Below are 18,134 nucleotides of genomic sequence, written 5' to 3' on the forward strand. Positions count from 1 at the left end.
GTAGCAATTGTACTGCCTTCTGTAGATCCTCCTTGGCCGTCCTCTCTGATCTGGCCTTCAAGAGAAGATCCTCCAGGTAGGGAGTCTCTGAAATCCCTTGAAGCGAAGATAATGGTCATGATGAGGCCAAATTGGTACATGTAGGTATGCATCTTTGATGTCCAGAGACATCATCAGTTGACCCTGTTCTATCCCCTGAATTGCAGACCTCAACGTTTCCATCTTGAAGCATATTGATCGGATGAATTTGTTGAGACCCTTGAGATCGAGTACTGGCCTAAGGACACCTTCCTTCCTTTGGACTGTAAACAGGTTGGAGTAAAATCCTGAGAATCTCTCCGTGTAGGGTACTGGAGTTATTACTCCGGTTCTCTCCATCTTGTCTATACACTGTAGAAAGGCTTTTGCCTTCTGGGGGTTGTGGGGCACTCTGGACATGAGAAACCTCTAGGAGTCAAGGTGGTATCCTTCTGTCACAATTTCTTTGACCCATGCATCCGTAGAATGACGAGTCCATTCCTCCCAGAATCAAAGTAACTTGCCCCCTATCCAGTCCAACGATTCCGGATGGAGTGCCCTGCCAGACTGACGTGGGCTTCTCTCCTGAGGGTTTGTTGTGAGGTCTGTTGGTCTTCCATGTCGGCCGACTGTTATCATTGGCCTTGGATCGAAAATGAGATCTTTGTGGAGAACTGTTTCGTCTTGTATATCTGCCGCTTTGGCCACTAAATTTTTTTCCCCTCCTATGTGAGTTGGCTGCTCTGTTTTTGGTGGTGCTCTTGCCCCCTGTTGCGTGCGAAATGATCTTTTCCAGCTCTTCTCCACATAGTCGTTGACCTTTAAAGGGCAGCGAAGTTAGTGACTTCTTGGAACTAAGGTCCACAGACCAGCATTATCCATAGCAGCGCTCAGAACACTGTGTCTCAAAAATTGAAGTGCGCGCCGTAATTTGAAATGTGTCTAGATTGGTATTGCAAAGATAACTAGAAGCCTCCACTATGGCTTGTGGAGAAGATAACAATTCCTGTTGCGAAGTTCCATTCTGAATGTCTTTAACTAGAGACTCTGACCATGCTTGTATAGCTCTGGACACCCATGCTGATGCCAAACAGGGACCCAATGTCGACCCTGCGGAGGTGTAACTTGCTCTTAGAAAGGCCTCTAGCCTTCTATCTGAAGGATGTTTGAACGCTGCCGCATCAGTGATAGGGTGGTGGACTTTAAAAGTCTAGACACTGGAGCATCTACTGCCGGTGGGTTAGACCGTTTTTCTACCAATTCCTTTGCGAATGGATATGACTTCGAAAATTTCTTGGTTGCTTGAAATTTATGCTCTGGGGAATTCCACTCCTCCTGAATCAAACTCTGCAATTGCTCATGCTCTGGAAAGCAGACTGATGATTTATGCTGTCTTTTGAATAGGGTAGGTGCGTTATTGGTCTGTTTGGGCTTCTGTGAAATATTCAGTACCTCAAGCACCCCCTTAATAATAATGTCTACATCGTGCAAATTATCACCGTGTCTGCCCTCATCCTGATAATCTTCCTCATCCGTAGAAGAAGACCCAGAAGAAGCAATCTCACACTCAGAGTGAGATGATTGTTGCTCAGGAGATGACTCATCAGACCTAACAGGGTTGACAGCATCCTCTTTTGTGTCATCTAACCTGGGAAAAGCCTAGGGCTTTTCCCAGGTTGTATGCAATGGCAGGTAACCCCTGTAGAGATGCCAGGGAGAATTGAACAGCCCATAGAGGGGGCAGAGGTTCAGCTGAAACTCTGGAGTCTGACTCCTGTGTGTCACTTCTAGGAGAATTTTCCACTTGTGCCGGTGGGATATTCCCTGGGGCGCTGGTTGCCCCCTGCCCCTGAGTGCAAGACCTTCACAGCAGCTACCCCTGAAAACTTTAGCTGACAATTAGTACAGGCAAGATACCTCAACTGTGCTGAAGCAGGGACCTTCCCCCCAGACCTTATGAATATTCTCACCGGCCTACCTTCTGCCTGTAGATATCAGAGTTTTAGATTTAAGCCATAAGTGGTTATTATCAAAGGACAAAGATTATAGAACACAACACTAGTTACAGAATTGCTTTGTTGTAGAAGAAGCTCAAGGTTAAAGGCCATTCTGTTATTAGAATGTAGAATGTTTGCATAGAAAAAGGAATACATCTGTTGTCTCATGTCAAAAGTATAGTGCAAGACCAAGAAAGACACACATAGTTTCAGAAACTACAGCATAGATACCATTCTGGACACTGTGCTGACACAGTAGTTGCACCTTATTTGGCTATTGTACTGAGACTGTGAGTCTGTCCCTAAGATGGAAATAGTGACACAGTTATGCTAAAACAAGAATGATGATTGGATGCCTCTGGATCAGCCCCATGGAAGAAGAAATGGTTAAATAGTCATCAGTTGTATTGTTTATTGTCCCCCAACGTCCTCACAAGCGTTCAGGACATGTGAGCTATTATTTAATACTCTGTATTAATGTATATCTCAAATAAAGCTGTCTGGTTAATTTCCTGAGAGAATCTGTTTGGTTCAAGTCAGGCCCAGGGGGAACTTCCGGGCCAGGCTCGATTTGAGTAAGTATTTATTCAAATCCAAGAGGGACTTACTCATCGTGGCTGAGAATCTTATATCCCTGGAGGACTATAGGAGCCTAAATCCGACACTGCCATGTTTAGTAGAGTGTGGAGGGTATCGCCAGAAAGGCCACAAAAAACAAAATACTCCTTGAGGAGCTTCTGGGGTGTGCCTGTTCGTTGCGCTGCCAAGGAACTGCTGCAAAATGGCCGCCTGCAACGCACGTATGCGTTCCATTACGTGTGCGCATGCGCACCAGCTCTTTTCTTCGCGCTGAAAGAAAATGGCCGCCAGAGGATTAGGAGGTGGAACGCACATGCGTTCTACTCTCATGCGTTCCCAGACTCAGCGCACAACTGCCTGAAAGCTACTCAACTGCCGCCTCCAGCCCTTCATACAGCGTGCCCATTATCCCAAGGCTTTGGAGACTGTGGCAAGTACTTCAACGCATGATGGCAGTGTCAGAGGTCGGGGGAGGGGGTGGCAGAAAAGGAGGTGGGTATGAAGAGGAGGGGGGGAAGCCCCAATAATTAGGCAACGTTCCTGTTAACAGGCATAATGCCACTTACCCCCCCCACACACACACCGGCTAGACCTTCTGCACTGGTTCATGCAGCACAGGCAACGTCTAGGTGGTCTGTATAACTTCATGCTAGATAATGACCCCGGTGTGCTGCACCTCATAGGGGGCTGCCTATATAAAAACCAGTAACCCTGCTTTTTCGGCCTCACCCCGGGTATCAGTCAGAGCTGGACGTAGCGTCATACGCAGATCCAACCTCCCGGTAGCAGGACACTTTAAAAACAGAATAGGAATGTACAGTGTGAGAGGTAAAGCCCGATGGCCACGCCCCTTAATTACTATTCAAGTGTCCTGCCTCCTGGAGGATGGAGCTTAACCCCATCGGTCCCTGTGTCCCCCCTAAGACGACAGAGAAATATTTTTATGCCTTTTAGGTAAAGATGGTAACAAGATATAAATCACTTAATTGATGGATTTGAATGTCAGGCACTGATTTGAGAATTTGAACATGTAATTTTATTTAAGATTGGTCAAAACGGTTTTGTATCATCCTTGAGAAAGGATGGACAACACAATAAATAATTGAAGTTTTATATGGGAGTGCTGGTTCATTGAATAAATGGTTATATATATTTCAACTGTGCACCCCGGCTATATACGCTGAAAAAACGGTTGCCTTGGAGTGCGGATACTCACTGGACTGTGATATATAGATAGATATATAGAAATAGATAGGTATAGATAGATAGAGATAGATATAGATAGATAGAGATAGATATAGATAGATACAGATAGATATAGATAGATACAGATAGATACAGATAGATATAGATAGATACAGATAGATACAGATAGATACAGATAGATACAGATAGATAGATAGATAGATAGATAGATAGATAGATAGATAGATAGATAGATAGATAGATAGATAGATAGATAGAGATATATATATATGACTATAGCTGGGAAGGGTGGGAGCTACAACATGGAGCTGGTCACTGCTCCTGTATAACTATAACAAACAAGGGAAAGTTGTGCTCACCACTATTTTTTAAAACCATTAGGCGGGGGTGCAATGAGGGTGTGACCACAAAATACATATAGTCAAATACAAGAGTCCTCTGCACTCAACCCATTATCAATATATTTAAGACAGCGACATTTTGTGCATACTGCTGCTAAAACAATCCCTGTGTTGTTTAAAGGGTAAGGCATTTTTTAGTAGCAGTATGCACAAAATGTTGCTGTCTTAAATATATTGATAATGGGTTGAGTGCAGAGGACTCTTGTATTTGACTATATGTATTTTGTGGTCACACCCTCATTGCACCCCCGCCTAATGGTTTTAAAAAATAGTGGTGAGCACAACTTTCCCTTGTTTGTTATAGTTATACAGGAGCAGTGACCAGCTCCATGTTGTAGCTCCCACCCTTCCCAGCTATAGTCAGGTGATCCCACTGGTGTCTAATAAAAGGGCAGCCAAGTATGGAGGTTTACTTTGAAAGCAGTGAGTAAGTTGCAGGTAAAACTTAGTCCCTTTGCAAAATGTATAAGCAATTGAATTCTTAATGAATCAGATGAAAATTAAGCGTAGGACTGGCCAGATATGGGATGACTTTGACGTAGTTGGCCAGCTTAAATATATTGCAATATATGGACAAACAATCCCTGTGTTGTTTAAAGGGTAAGGCATTTTTAGTAGCAGTATGCACAAAATGTCTCTGTCTTAAATATATTGATAATGGGTTGAGTGCAGAGGACCTCTTGTAGTTGACTATATGTATTTTGTGGTCACACCCTCATTGCACCCCCGCCTAATGGTTTTAAAAAATAGTGGTGAGCACAACTTTCCCTTGTTTGTTATAGTTATACAGGAGCAGTGACCAGCTCTATGTTGTAGCTCCCACCCCTCCCAGCTATAGTCAGGTGATCCCACTGGTGTCTAATAAAAGGGCAGCCAAGTTTGGGAGTTTTACTTTGAAAGCAGCTAGTAAGTTGCAGGTAAAACTTAGTCCCTTTGCAAAATGTATAAGCAATTGAATTCTTAATGAATCAGATGAAAATTAACCGTAGGACTGGCAAGATATGGGATGACTTTGACGTAGTTGGCCAGCTTAAATATATTGCAATATATGGACAAACAATCCCTGTGTTGTTTAAAGGGTAAGGCATTTTTTAGTAGCAGTATGCACAAAATGTCTCTGTCTTAAATATATTGATAATGGGTTGAGTGCAGAGGACCTCTTGTAGTTGACTATATATATATATATATATATATATATATATATATATATATATATATATATATATATATATATATATATATATATATATATATATATATATATATATATATATATATATATACAGGACCACCATCAGAAATCGTAGGGCCCCATGCGACAAAATTTCCTGGGCCCCCTGGGCTGCGCCCACCGCAAGCCCCATCTACAGGTCCGCCCTCCCCACCCACAGGTCCGCCCCCACCACACAGTAAAAAAACAAAAAAAATATTGGTGGCTCGGGTTCCCACATGTTAATAAAAAATAAAAAGATATTGGTGGTCAGGGCCCCCCATAAAAAAACATTTGTGGCTAGGACCCCACATGAGAAAAAACAATTGGTGGCCTAAATTGGTGGCCAGGGCCCCTTAAACGTCCATGCCTTCCCGAAGTCAGCAGCTCTCAGAAAGATGGGGGACCAGGCTAATCAAGTAAGTGTGGCGTCGCAGGGCCCCCTACAACTCTCCCCCCTGTCCCCCCCTGATGGCGGCCCTGTATGTATGTATGTGTGTGTGTGTGTGTGTGTGTGTGTGTGTGTGTATATATATATATATATATATATATATATATATATATATATATATATATACATATATATATATATATATATATACACATACATACATACATACATACATACATACATACATACATACATACATATACACACGCTTATACAGACCTATCTATACACTGTCTCTCTCTCACACTTTTTTATACCTATAGTAACTGTAAATCTTAGGATCACAATAGCTTCCATGATCACTTTTGTTATATAAGCAGCCTGGAAAATCTGTGTATTTGTATTTGTGCTACAGGAGTGCTCAGATAGCTAATTTGCAATAGAAGTTGCTGGATGCAGATAGCGAAGAGGAAATGGTCAGACGGAGGTGGGAAACAATCTCTAACATCATGGAGGCAAAATGTGCTCTCAAGTACCTGATAACTGAGGTAAACCTGCAAATAATCAACTAAACTAGCGGAGGATACTAATCTGTTTTGAATATTTTGCTTTTTTCCCTTACATAGACTTTGTAGACTTAGTATTTCATTTTCTGTCTGTCTTTTTTTCTAGCTCGTCTCATCCAAAGTGACGGGCAGTAAACTGGAAAGCAGAATAAGGCTCATGTTGCTGATCTACAAAAAAACATCTTTGAGGAAAGGAATCAGATGGCAGAGATGGAAACTGAGCATCAGAGTCAGCTCATGCAATTGGAGCAACATCATCAGGAAAAGGTAAGTTTGGTTTTGGGTCCAGAGCTTTGATGCAGCTCTGCTTCAAATTTCCAAGTGGAGGAGGCGTTTTGCTTGTCTTCCTAATTTCTTTCTTCATCATAGATCCTTTACTTGTTGAGCAAACTGCAGCAGAAGCAAGCATCTGTACCTGTAACAATTGAAGAGTCACCAGCAGAGGAAATAACTAGGGATGTCGCGGACTGTTCGCCGGCGAACTTGTTCGCGCTCGCCGAATGTTCGCGAACGTCGCGCGACGTTTGCCATTTTGGGTTCGCCTTACCTGGCGCTTTTTTTTGACCTCTCACCCCAGACCAGCAGATACATGGCAGCCAATCAGGAAGCTCTCCCTCCTGGACCACCCCCACACCCCCTGGACCACTCCCCTTCCATATATAAACTGAAGCCCTGCAGCGTTTTTTCATTCTGCCTGTGTGTGCTTGGAAGAGCTAGTGTAGGGAGAGAGCTGTTAGTGATTTCACTGATTTGAGGGACAGTTGATAGTAAGTTTGCTGGCTAGTAATCTACTTGATACTGCTCTGTATTGGAGGGACAGAAGTCTGCAGGGATTTGAGGGACATTTTAGGTTAGGTAGCTTTGCTGGCTAGTAATCTACCTTCTACTGCAGTGCTCTGTATGTAGCTGCCTGCTGTGGGCACTGATCTCTTCTGATCTCATCTGCTGACTGCTGTAATAACCCAATAGTCCTTGTAAGGACTACTTTTATTTTATTTTTTGTTTTTTTAATTTGCTAGTTGCTACTATAAGAGCCCAGTGCTATTAGTCTAGCAGTGTTGGAGAGTGGGACTGGTGTGCTACTGTGCTGCTCCTAGTAGTTCAGCAGCACCAACCCGAGAATTTTTTTTTTTTAATATACATATAATTTTTTTTTATTTTACTTATCTTACTGTTCTTTAACGTGTACAGTGCTGTTTGCTGTTCTTCATAGTAGTGCACCAATAGTAGTGCACTTGCAGGCATTATTTGCCCAGTGTGTTCTTCAAACAACTGCCATCTAGCTGTGTGAGCTTGTTCACATTCTGTCTAAATATCAATAATAATACCGTCTCCAGAACCACCACCTGAGTGACGTTTTTCAAGCAGCAATAATATATTCCGTATCCACTGCTGTAGTAGTGTATACGTTGACCTTGTAGGCATTGTTTGCCCAGTGTGTTCTTCAAACAACTGCCATCTAGCTGTGTGAGCTTGTTCACATTCTGTCTAAATATCAATAATAATACCGTCTCCAGAACCACCACCTGAGTGACGTTTTTCAAGCAGCAATAATATATTCCGTATCCACTGCTGTAGTAGTGTATACGTTGACCTTGTAGGCATTGTTTGCCCAGTGTGTTCTTCAAACAACTGCCATCTAGCTGTGTGAGCTTGTTCACATTCTGTCTAAATATCAATAATAATACCGTCTCCAGAACCACCACCTGAGTGACGTTTTTCAAGCAGCAATAATATATTCCGTATCCACTGCTGTAGTAGTGTATACGTTGACCTTGTAGGCATTGTTTGCCCAGTGTGTTCTTCAAACAACTGCCATCTAGCTGTGTGAGCTTGTTCACATTCTGTCTAAATATCAATAATAATACCGTCTCCAGAAACACCACCTGAGTGACGTTTTTCAAGCAGCAATAATATATTCCGTATCCACTGCTGTAGTAGTGTATACGTTGACCTTGTAGGCATTGTTTGCCCAGTGTGTTCTTCATTTTCAAACAACTGCCATCTAGCTGTGTGAGCTTGTTCACATTCTGTCTAAATATCAATAATAATACCGTCTCCCGAACCACCACCTGAGTGACGTTTTTCAAGCAGCAATAATATACATAGTAAGTAAAGTTGAAAAAAGACACATGTCCATCGAGTTCAACCTTTTTTTTTTTATTTTTTTTATTAACTACCTATCTGCCAGTTGATCCAGAGGAAGGCAAAAAACCCATCTGAAGCGTCTCCAATTTGCCTTAGAGGGGGAAAAATTCCTTCCTGACTCCAAAATGGCAATCGGACTAGTCCCTGGATCAACTTGGACTATGAGCTATTTCCCATAACCCTGTATTCCCTTACTTGCTAAAAAGCCATCCAACCCCTTCTTAAAGCTATCTAATGTATCAGCCTGTACAACTGATTCAGGGAGAGAATTCCACATCTTCACAGCTCTCACTGTAAAAAACCCCTTCCGAATATTTAGGCGGAACCTCTTTTCTTCTAATCGGAATGGGTGACCTCGTGTCAGCTGGAAAGACCTACTGGTAAATAAAGCATTAGAGAGATTGTTATATGATCCCCTTATATATTTATACATAGTCATCATATCACCCATTAAGCGCCTCTTCTCCAGTGTGAACATCCCCAATTTGGCCAGTCTTTCCTTATAGCTAAGATTTTCAATACCTTTTACCAGCTTCATTGCCCTTCTCTGTACCCTCTCTAATACAATAATGTCCTGTTTGAGTGATGGAGACCAAAACTGTACGGCATATTCTAGATGGGGCCTTACAAGTGCTCTATACAGTGGAAGAATGACCCCCTCCTCCCTTGACTCTATGCCCCTTTTAATACAGCTCAAGACCTTATTTGCCCTTGATGCTGCTGACTGGCATTGCTTGCTACAGCCAAGTTTATCATCTACAAGGACTCCAAGGTCCTTTTCCATAATGGATTTGCCTAGTGCAGTCCCATTAAGGTTATAAGTGGCTTGGATATTTTTACATCCCAGGTGCATGACTTTACATTTATCAACATTGAATCTCATTTGCCACTTAGCTGCCCAGATTGCCAGTTTGTCAAGATCACGTTGCAAGGATATATATTCCGTATCCACTGCTGTAGTAGTGTATACGTTGACCTTGCAGGCATTGTTTCAATTTGTTTGCCCAGTGTGTTCTTCATTTTCAAACAACTGCCACCTAGCTGTGTGAGCTTGTTCACATACTGTCTAAATATCAATAATAATACCGTCTCCAGAAACACCACCTGAGTTGTTGTTGTTGTTTTAAAAATTAATGCCAGGCAAAGGCAGGCCGCCACGCAGAGGCACTAGGGGCCGTGCTGCTATGCTATCCTGTGGCCCTAGGAAATTGCCCAGTTTTAAAAAGGCAATGACCCTGAACTCCCAAAATGCTGAAGAGGTAGTTGACTGGCTTACACAGCACACCCCATCCTCTACCATTTCTAACTTTACCACAACATCCTCATCCTCCACTGCTATGGCCACCCCACGTAACACTTCCTCCACCACCGGCGCCCCTTCTTCACTGGAGTCAGAGGAGTTATTTTCACATGAGTTTCTTGAACTGAGTGATGCGCAACCATTATTGGCAGAAGAAGATGAAGGAGATGAGGACGTTACACCAGATTTAATTCTGGCAGAGAACACAACAGAGATGGACATAATGAGTGATGAGGAGGTCCCCGCTGCTGCTTCCTTCTGTGAGCTGTCAGAAGAAATTGATGCATCTGAGGAGAATGATGATGAGGAGATTGATGTTTTGTGGGTGCCCAGTAGAAGAGAGCAAGAGGAGGATAGTTCAGATGGAGAGACAGAGAGGCAGGAAGAGAATAAGACTTAGAAGAAGCAGGGAGGACAGCTCGCAGGGAACAGTAGGGCAACAACATGTATCGGCACCTGTGGTCAGCCGGCCAACGCACCCGCCATTGCCGACAACGCCGCCAACTTCTACTGTTACCGCCAGATTGCCAGCTTCAAAAAGGTCAGCAGTGTGGGATTTTTTTAATGTGTGTGCCTCTGACAAAAGTGTTGTAATTTGCAATGAGTGCAGTCAGAAACTGAGTCTTGGGAAGCCCAACAGCCACATAGGTACAACTTCTATGCGAAGGCACATGAACGGCAAGCACAAAGCACTTTGGGAGCAACACCTCAAAGGCAACAGGCAAACTAAAAGCCACCCTCCTTCTGGTCCAGCATCTTACTGCTCTACCTCTGCTGTCCTTGACCCGTCTGAACCACCCTCCACTCCGCCTTCCACCTTGACCACCAGTTCCCATTCCCAGTCATCTGCCCCCAGCCAAGTTTCTGTGAGGGCCATGTTTGAGCGTAAGAAGCCAATGTCTGCGAGTCACCCCCTTGCCCGGCGTCTGACAGCTGGCTTGTCTGCACTCTTAGCCCGCCAGCTTTTACCATACCAGCTGGTGGACTCTGAGGCCTTCCGCAAATTTGTAGCAATTGGGACACCGCAGTGGAAGGTACCCAGCCGCAATTTTTTTTCAAAAAAGGGAATACCACACCTGTACCACCATGTGCAGAGCCAAGTCACCGCATCTCTGTCACTTAGTGTTGGGCCAAAGGTCCATATGACTACTGACGCATGGTCCTCCAAGCATGGTCAGGGCAGGTATGTCACCTACACTGCCCACTGGGTGAACTTGGTAATGGCTGGGAAGCAGGGAATGTGTGGCTCAACAACGACAGTGGAGTTGGTGTCACCGCCACGGATTGCACGCGGTTCTGCCACCACCTCTACTCCTCCTTCGCTCTCTACCTCGTCTTCTTCCTCTTCTTCCTCCTCTGCTGCTGGGTCCTCCTCCTCCACACCTGTGCACCCCCAGCTCCCCCTAGGCTATTCGACGTGCCAGGTACGCCGTTGTCATGCTGTCTTGGGGATGACGTGCCTGGAAAGCAGAAACCATACCGGATCTGTACTCCTGTCATCTCTGCAGTCACAGGCCGATCGGTGGCTGACCCCACACCAACTGAAGATCGGAAAAGTGGTGTGTGACAACGGAAGCAATCTGTTGGCAGCACTGAGACTGGGCAATTTAACACATGTGCCCTGCATGGCACATGTTCTGAATTTAATAGTTCAACGTTTTGTCTCGAAGTACCCAGGATTCCAGGACGTTCTCAGGCAGTCCAGGAAGGTGTCGGCCCATTTCAGACGTTCCTACACAGCCATGGCACGCCTTGCTGACATTCAGCAGCGGTACAACATGCCAGTCAGGCGTTTGATTTGCGACAGCCAGACTCGCTGGAATTCAACGCTCCTCATGTTGGAACGTCTGCTGCAACAACAAAGAGCCGACAACGAATACCTGTTTGAACTGGGTGGTAGGACTGGATCTGCAGAGCTGGGGATTTTTTTCCCCCGTTACTGGGTGCTTATGCGCGATGCCTGCAGGCTCATGCGCCCTTTTGAAGAGGTTACAAATATGGTCAGTCGCACCGAAGGCACCATCAGCGACCTAATACCCTTTGCTTTCTTCCTGGAGCGTGCCGTGCGACGAGTGACAGATGAGGCTGTAGACCAGCGTGACGAGGAGCAGGAAGCGCACGATTTCTGGTCGGAATCACCAGAACGAACCCAGGCACCTGCTGCAACGCAGGGAGAGGTGTCAGAAGTGGAGTCAGAGGAGGAAGGTGGCTTTGTGGAGGAGGAGGACCAACAGGAGCAGGCTTCCCAGGGGGCTGGTGGTGACCTTTTGGGGACCCCTGGTCTTGTACGTGGCTGGGGGGAGGAGACCGTGGATGATGCAGTCCTTGATAACGAGGAAGCGGAGATGGATACCTCTGCATCCAACCTTGTGAGAATGGGGTATTTCATGCTGTCATGCCTGTTGAAGGACCCCCGTATCAAGAGGCTTAAGGAGAAGGACCTGTACTGGGTCGCAACGCTACTAGACCCTCGGTACAAGCATAAAGTGGCAGAAATGTTACCAACGTACCACAAGTCCGAAAGGATGCTGCATTTACAAACCAGCCTGCAAAACATGTTGTACAATGCTTTTAAGGGTGATGTCACTTCAGGAACTCATCAACATTCCAGGGGCAGAGGTGCCAGTAATCCTGCCACGAGCGCACCTGCAAGGACAAAGCACTTTGGCCACTCTGTAACGTCAGACATGCAAATGTTTTTCAGTCCAAGGCAGCGCCAGAACCCTTCTGGATCCACCCTCAAAGAACGCCTCGACCGGCAGGTAGCGGCATTAACTGCAGATATCGACACTCTGAGGAGCGATGAACCCCTGGACTACTGGGTGCGCAGGCTTGATCTGTGGCCAGAGCTGTCACAATTTGCCATGAACCTCTTGTCTTGCCCCGCCTCAAGTGTCCTCTCAGAAAGGACCTTCAGTGCAGCAGGAGGGATTGTAACTGAGAAGAGAACTCGCCTAGGTCACAAAAGTGTGGATTACCTGACCTTTATTAAAATGAATGAGGGGTGGATCTCGGAGGGTTACTGCACGCCGGAAGACTTGTTCTGAGTTTCTGACTCCCCATGCAGCTGTCCTTCTCTGCACGCCTCATGACTCCACACACAGCTGTCCTTTAGCGTCCTCCTCCCTCCGCCACCGTTATAAACTAGGGTGCAAACCCTACTGGTTTCATTTGAATCCAGGTAAATCCTGAGTTTTTCTGGCCTCTGTGCTTCAGTGGCTGCAACCAAAAAAATGAATATTTTCAGCATTTATATGGCATATTGTTTCTGGCCTCTGTGCTTCAGTGGCTGCGACAAAAAAAAAAAGAATATTTTCAGCATTTATATGGCATATTTTTTCTGGCCTCTGTGCTTCAGTGGCTGCAACCAAAAAAAAAGAATATTTTCAGCATTTATATGGCATATTGTTTCTGGCCTCTGTGCTTCAGTGGCTGCGACAAAAAAAAATGAATATTTTCAGCATTTATATGGCATATTGTTTCTGGCCTCTGTGCTTCAGTGGCTGCGACAAAAAAAAATGAATATTTTCAGCATTTATATGGCATATTGTTTCTGGCCTCTGTGCTTCAGTGGCTGCGACAAAAAAAAAAGAATATTTTCAGCATTTATATGGCATATTTTTTCTGGCCTCTGTACTTCAGTGGCTGTGACAAAAAAAAAAGAATATTTTCAGCATTTATATGGCATATTGTTTCTGGCCTCTGTGCTTCAGTGGCTGCGACCAAAAAAAATGAATATTTTCAGCATTTATATGGCATATTTTTTCTGGCCTCTGTGCTTCAGTGGCTGTGACAAAAAAAAAGAATATTTTCAGCATTTATATGGCATATTGTTTCTGGCCTCTGTGCTTCAGTGGCTGCGACAAAAAAAAAAGAATATTTTCAGCATTTATATGGCATATTTTTTCTGGCCTCTGTGCTTCAGTGGCTGTGACAAAAAAAAATGAATATTTTCAGCATTTATATGGCATATTTTTTCTGGCCTCTGTGCTTCAGTGGCTGCGACAAAAAAAAAATGAATATTTTCAGCATTTATATGGCATATTTTTTCTGGCCTCTGTGCTTCAGTGGCTGCGACAAAAAAAAATGAATATTTTCAGCATTTATATGGCATATTTTTTCTGGCCTCTGTGCTTCAGTGGCTGCGACAAAAAAAAAAGAATATTTTCAGCATTTATATGGCATATTTTTTCTGGTCTCTGTGCTTCAGTCGCTGCGACAAAATTTTTTTATATTTTCAGCATTTATATGGCATATTTTTTCTGGCCTCTGTGCTGCAGTGGCTGCGACAAAAAAAAAGAATATTTTCAGCATTTATATGGCATATTTTTTCTGGCCTCTGTGCTTCAGTGGCTGCGACAAAAAAAACATAATTTTTCAGGAAAGTACACATGCCTAATTTTTCAGGGTTCTGCAACAGTGGCAAAATCGCATCTTTTATGGTCACCGCAGGTGATCAATAAAGTAGACCAAAACTGGGCCCACACTGCAGAATCAGTGTTTTTTGGTTCACTTCACTGTACATTGAATTACCTCTGCCTGACCGTGCACGTGCGCACAAGCACGGTGACTGCTAAACACACCACTACAGAAATATTGCCACCAACAGGACGAACATCCTGGAGGTGACAAGCTCAACTAGTAATTAACAACTATTATTTGCTCACTTGACGGTATCATTCATTAAAGCTCTTTGCGTTTTTTTGCGTTGCAGTAAGCGCCGCGTTTCGTCTTTGCGTGTGAACAGGCTGTAACCTTTACATGTAGACGCTGGACGTTTTAAAGCAGTTTATTACACAGGTTTAGAAATGTAGTGTGATTTCTGCCCTTTACAGCACAAAACGCAGCGCTGTGTCAACAATGTATTTTTCAGATACATTTTTGCCCTTGATCCCCCTCTGGCATGCCACTGTCCAGGTCGTTGCACCCTTTAAACAACTTTAAAATCATTTTTCTGGCCAGAAATGTCTTTTTTAGCTTTTAAAATTCGCCTTCCCATTGAAGTCTATGGGGTTCGCGACGTTCGCATTTTTGACGCAAGTTCGCGAATATGTTCGCGAACTTTTTTTCCGACGTTCGCTACATCCCTAGAAATAATTGAGCGTGAGAAGCAACTGATGGAGAGACTGAAGTTCCAGGTAAATATTCACAGCTGAATGTGACTGGAATTCTTCATGTAGTTATGAAATTGCAGCTTACTGCTAAAACCCCATTATAGGCTACTTACTCTGGTTGGGGAAACAGTTCTATTTTGACCATAAAACATGCTGCTATGCTAGTCTGCCCCTGAAAGGAAGTCTTGGTGTGGACAATTAATTTGCACTTTGACTTATTCACCCATATAGAACCTGAGATGGCAGCCCCCATGGCTATATAGTAACTTAGTTGATATAAGTAATATTAGAGGTTTTTGCACACACAATATTTACCAGTAAGGGTGAGTATTTGTATAAATTCACACACATCCATTTCACCCAATCCCCTGACCTTAATCCAATAGAAAACTTGTGGGGTGACATCAAAAATGCTGTTTCTGAGGCAAAACCAAGAAACACAGAAGAATTGTGGAATGTAACAGATGCCACACATTGGTCGACTCCATGCAACACAGATGTGCAGCAGAAACACTGCTTTACAACTAAATTCAGTGATTCAGTGGAAAAAGCAAAATTTTGAAACATTTTTCTGTTTATACAGTGAATGTTTAAGTTTGTAAAGAAGAATGCAGACACTATATTTTGAACAGTGCAGACACTATTTTTCGAACAGCCTGATATTCCATTTTCTTCACTTTCTGTAAAGGAATAACACAAATTTGATAATTTTTTCTTCATGTTTTGATTTGGAATAGAATGTGCAGTGTTCCCATATGTATGTGTGTGTGTATATGTGTATATATATATATATACACACACACACACACACACACACACACGCACTCCTATGACACTACCACTGATACAATGCACACGATTGGCTCAGTTCCATGACACTATCACTGATGCACTCAGTACTATAACCACACCCACTTTTTGTGATGCCACTGGCATGGTTTTGGCGCCATTTTTGAATCCTGTGTGTGTATATAACTTCATGTTCACTTTAGGCTCTGCCCTTCCTGATGACGGCTTGAGTTTGTAAGCCGAAACGTTGAAATAAATCTACCAGCTTTTTTTCACTTATAAAGACCTATGTGTGCGGACGTTTTTTTTTGCTTTATTTATATATATTTATATAAATTCAGAATAGACCATAGAATGACATGCACGTCGGACCATGTGGTGTATATGGCCTGGTGCCCGTGTGGGATGCACCATGTGGGGAAAGCTTCAACTACCTATCGTGAATGAATGAACAATCATCGAAGTGCAATAAGGGCCGCACTGGCCACAGGAAAAGCAGACCAACCGGTCGCAAAACATTAGCTAAAATATAAGCATACACTACCTCAATTTAGACACATGATAATCGATCATGTACCAGTCCCTTGGAGGGGAGGTAATAGAGAATTGATACTCCTACAGATGGAATCTATGTGGATAAAAGCTTATAAAAGCTAGGCACCTTGTCTCCGAAGGGACTCAACGAAACACTCCCGATGTCACCATTTTATTAAACACATAAGGAAGGGGATATTTGGCTCATATACCCATTACATTTTTTTACTATGATGTATTATTCATTTTCCATTTTTATTATGTATTCCGTCCAGCGAAATTGAGACAAGGACTTCGGATTGGCGCGATTATTGTCATCATGGGGCTTTGTTTCTTTTTTTCACAGGATTGATTTATTTCTCATCTCCACTAACATATGTGGGGGCAGGCATAGAAACAATATACTATTTATACACATGGTTTCATGATTGAAACATTGTAGGACGAAATTTGCAACGTTATGACCTAATTAATGTCTTCCTGCACAGGATAAGGACACCTCTTTTTGTTACATTTTGCAGTAAGGGACAGAGATAATAACTATTGACGTTGGTTGTGACTGTATTTTTGTTTTTAACTTGTGTTTGTGTTTTTGACACAGATATGGTCGGGCATGGGAGCGACGATAGACATCACACATCCAACATTTTTCAGACTAAAGGTGGCCATACACGGGCCGATAAAAGCTGCCGACAGACCAAGTCGGCAGCTTATTGGCCCGTGTATGGGGGCCCCCGACGGGCTTCCCCGATCGAGATCTGGCCGAAAGTCGGCCAGATCTCGATCGGATGGGGTTAAAAATCCCGTCGGATCGTGGCCGCATCTGTTCGTTGATGCGGTCCCGCGATCCGACCGCCCGTTTGGCGAACGCTAGGATCCGATCGTTGGGCCCTAGGGCCCACGATCGGATCAGCCCGATATTGCCCACCTCAAGGTGGGCATATCGGAGGGAGATCCGCTCGTTTGGCGACATCGCCAAACGAGCGGATCTATCCGTGTATGGCCACCTTAAGTCTCTCAGGTCTTATACCCAGGAAAGGAGTAATACAGGGAACTTTTGGAGGCAGGCCCGCGGCAATAGCACGCCCCACCAAGCAGCACCATCATTGGCAGTGAAGGTATAAGGTGATTGCCAACACGCTTAGCCGGTACACTCCAGTTTACGAATATATGAATATCCAGACTGTGCCTTACACTCTCCTTGCACCTATTGACCCACCGACAAGGTATTGCGATAAGTATATCCACGTAAATGACTCAGTCTAAGGGGACTGATGTGATGGATGCCAGATGGTGCCCTAAACTACAGGCTCTCAAGGACTCAAGTCATAGTGGAGACCTGAATAACTTTCCGAGCAAAGGGATTTGAGGCACAGTTTGCGTTGGCCGGCTCATTGAGCGCATCGTATAAAGGTGGAAAAGGAGGCGTGGCCAGTACAGAGGATGACCGGTTACAGGGAGTACAGAGGCTCCAAGCATTGATGGGCATTGTAGCGATCCAGTGAGTGAGTGACTGCGCTCAGTGTGGGGATGTGCGATGCTGCTAAGGGCGACAAGACAAGTAAGCGTTTGGCTGTTTTACCTGGATGTATGCTCCAGCGGGGTATTTAGCTCTATGGGTACCGGAATGCTGATTTACGATGTGTGATGTTGCCGCGATTATGCCTAATACCTACTTTTTAACAACACAATACACTGGGTGCTGACGGCTTTGCTTTGCACAGGGTGCAGTGATTGCTCCAATGATCACATACGGTGGCTTAAATGATGTGGCTGCTCTATTATGTATTGATATAGATACACATGTTTACATCCGCACATCCTGGCAGCAGGACACGTCACTGACATGTTTGTAAGAGTATACACACTATATGGTGACGT

General features: G+C 44.0%; 1 protein-coding gene across 4 annotated transcripts in view; it reads left to right on the forward strand.

Moving 5' to 3' along the window:
• LOC121397771 (chromosome-associated kinesin KIF4-like) overlaps positions 1-18,134 on the forward strand; it is a 51,084-nt gene that overhangs the window by 8,356 nt on the left and 24,594 nt on the right. For 3 of the 4 annotated variants that reach the window (XR_005963912.1, XM_041575240.1, XM_041575242.1), the window contains exons 2-3: positions 6,218-6,350; positions 6,475-6,635. Coding sequence is in view for 3 of the 4 variants with exons in the window: in XM_041575240.1 (XP_041431174.1) it covers positions 6,570-6,635 (66 nt within the window). In the remaining variant the exon portion in view is untranslated. Of the gene's footprint in view, positions 1-6,217; positions 6,351-6,474; positions 6,636-17,339; positions 17,815-18,134 lie in introns of those variants that run through there. The other variant, XM_041575241.1, reaches the window with a different exon arrangement.

Source organism: Xenopus laevis, chromosome 8S (genome assembly GCF_017654675.1).
Source record: "Xenopus laevis strain J_2021 chromosome 8S, Xenopus_laevis_v10.1, whole genome shotgun sequence".
Lineage (NCBI taxonomy): Eukaryota > Metazoa > Chordata > Amphibia > Anura > Pipidae > Xenopus > Xenopus laevis.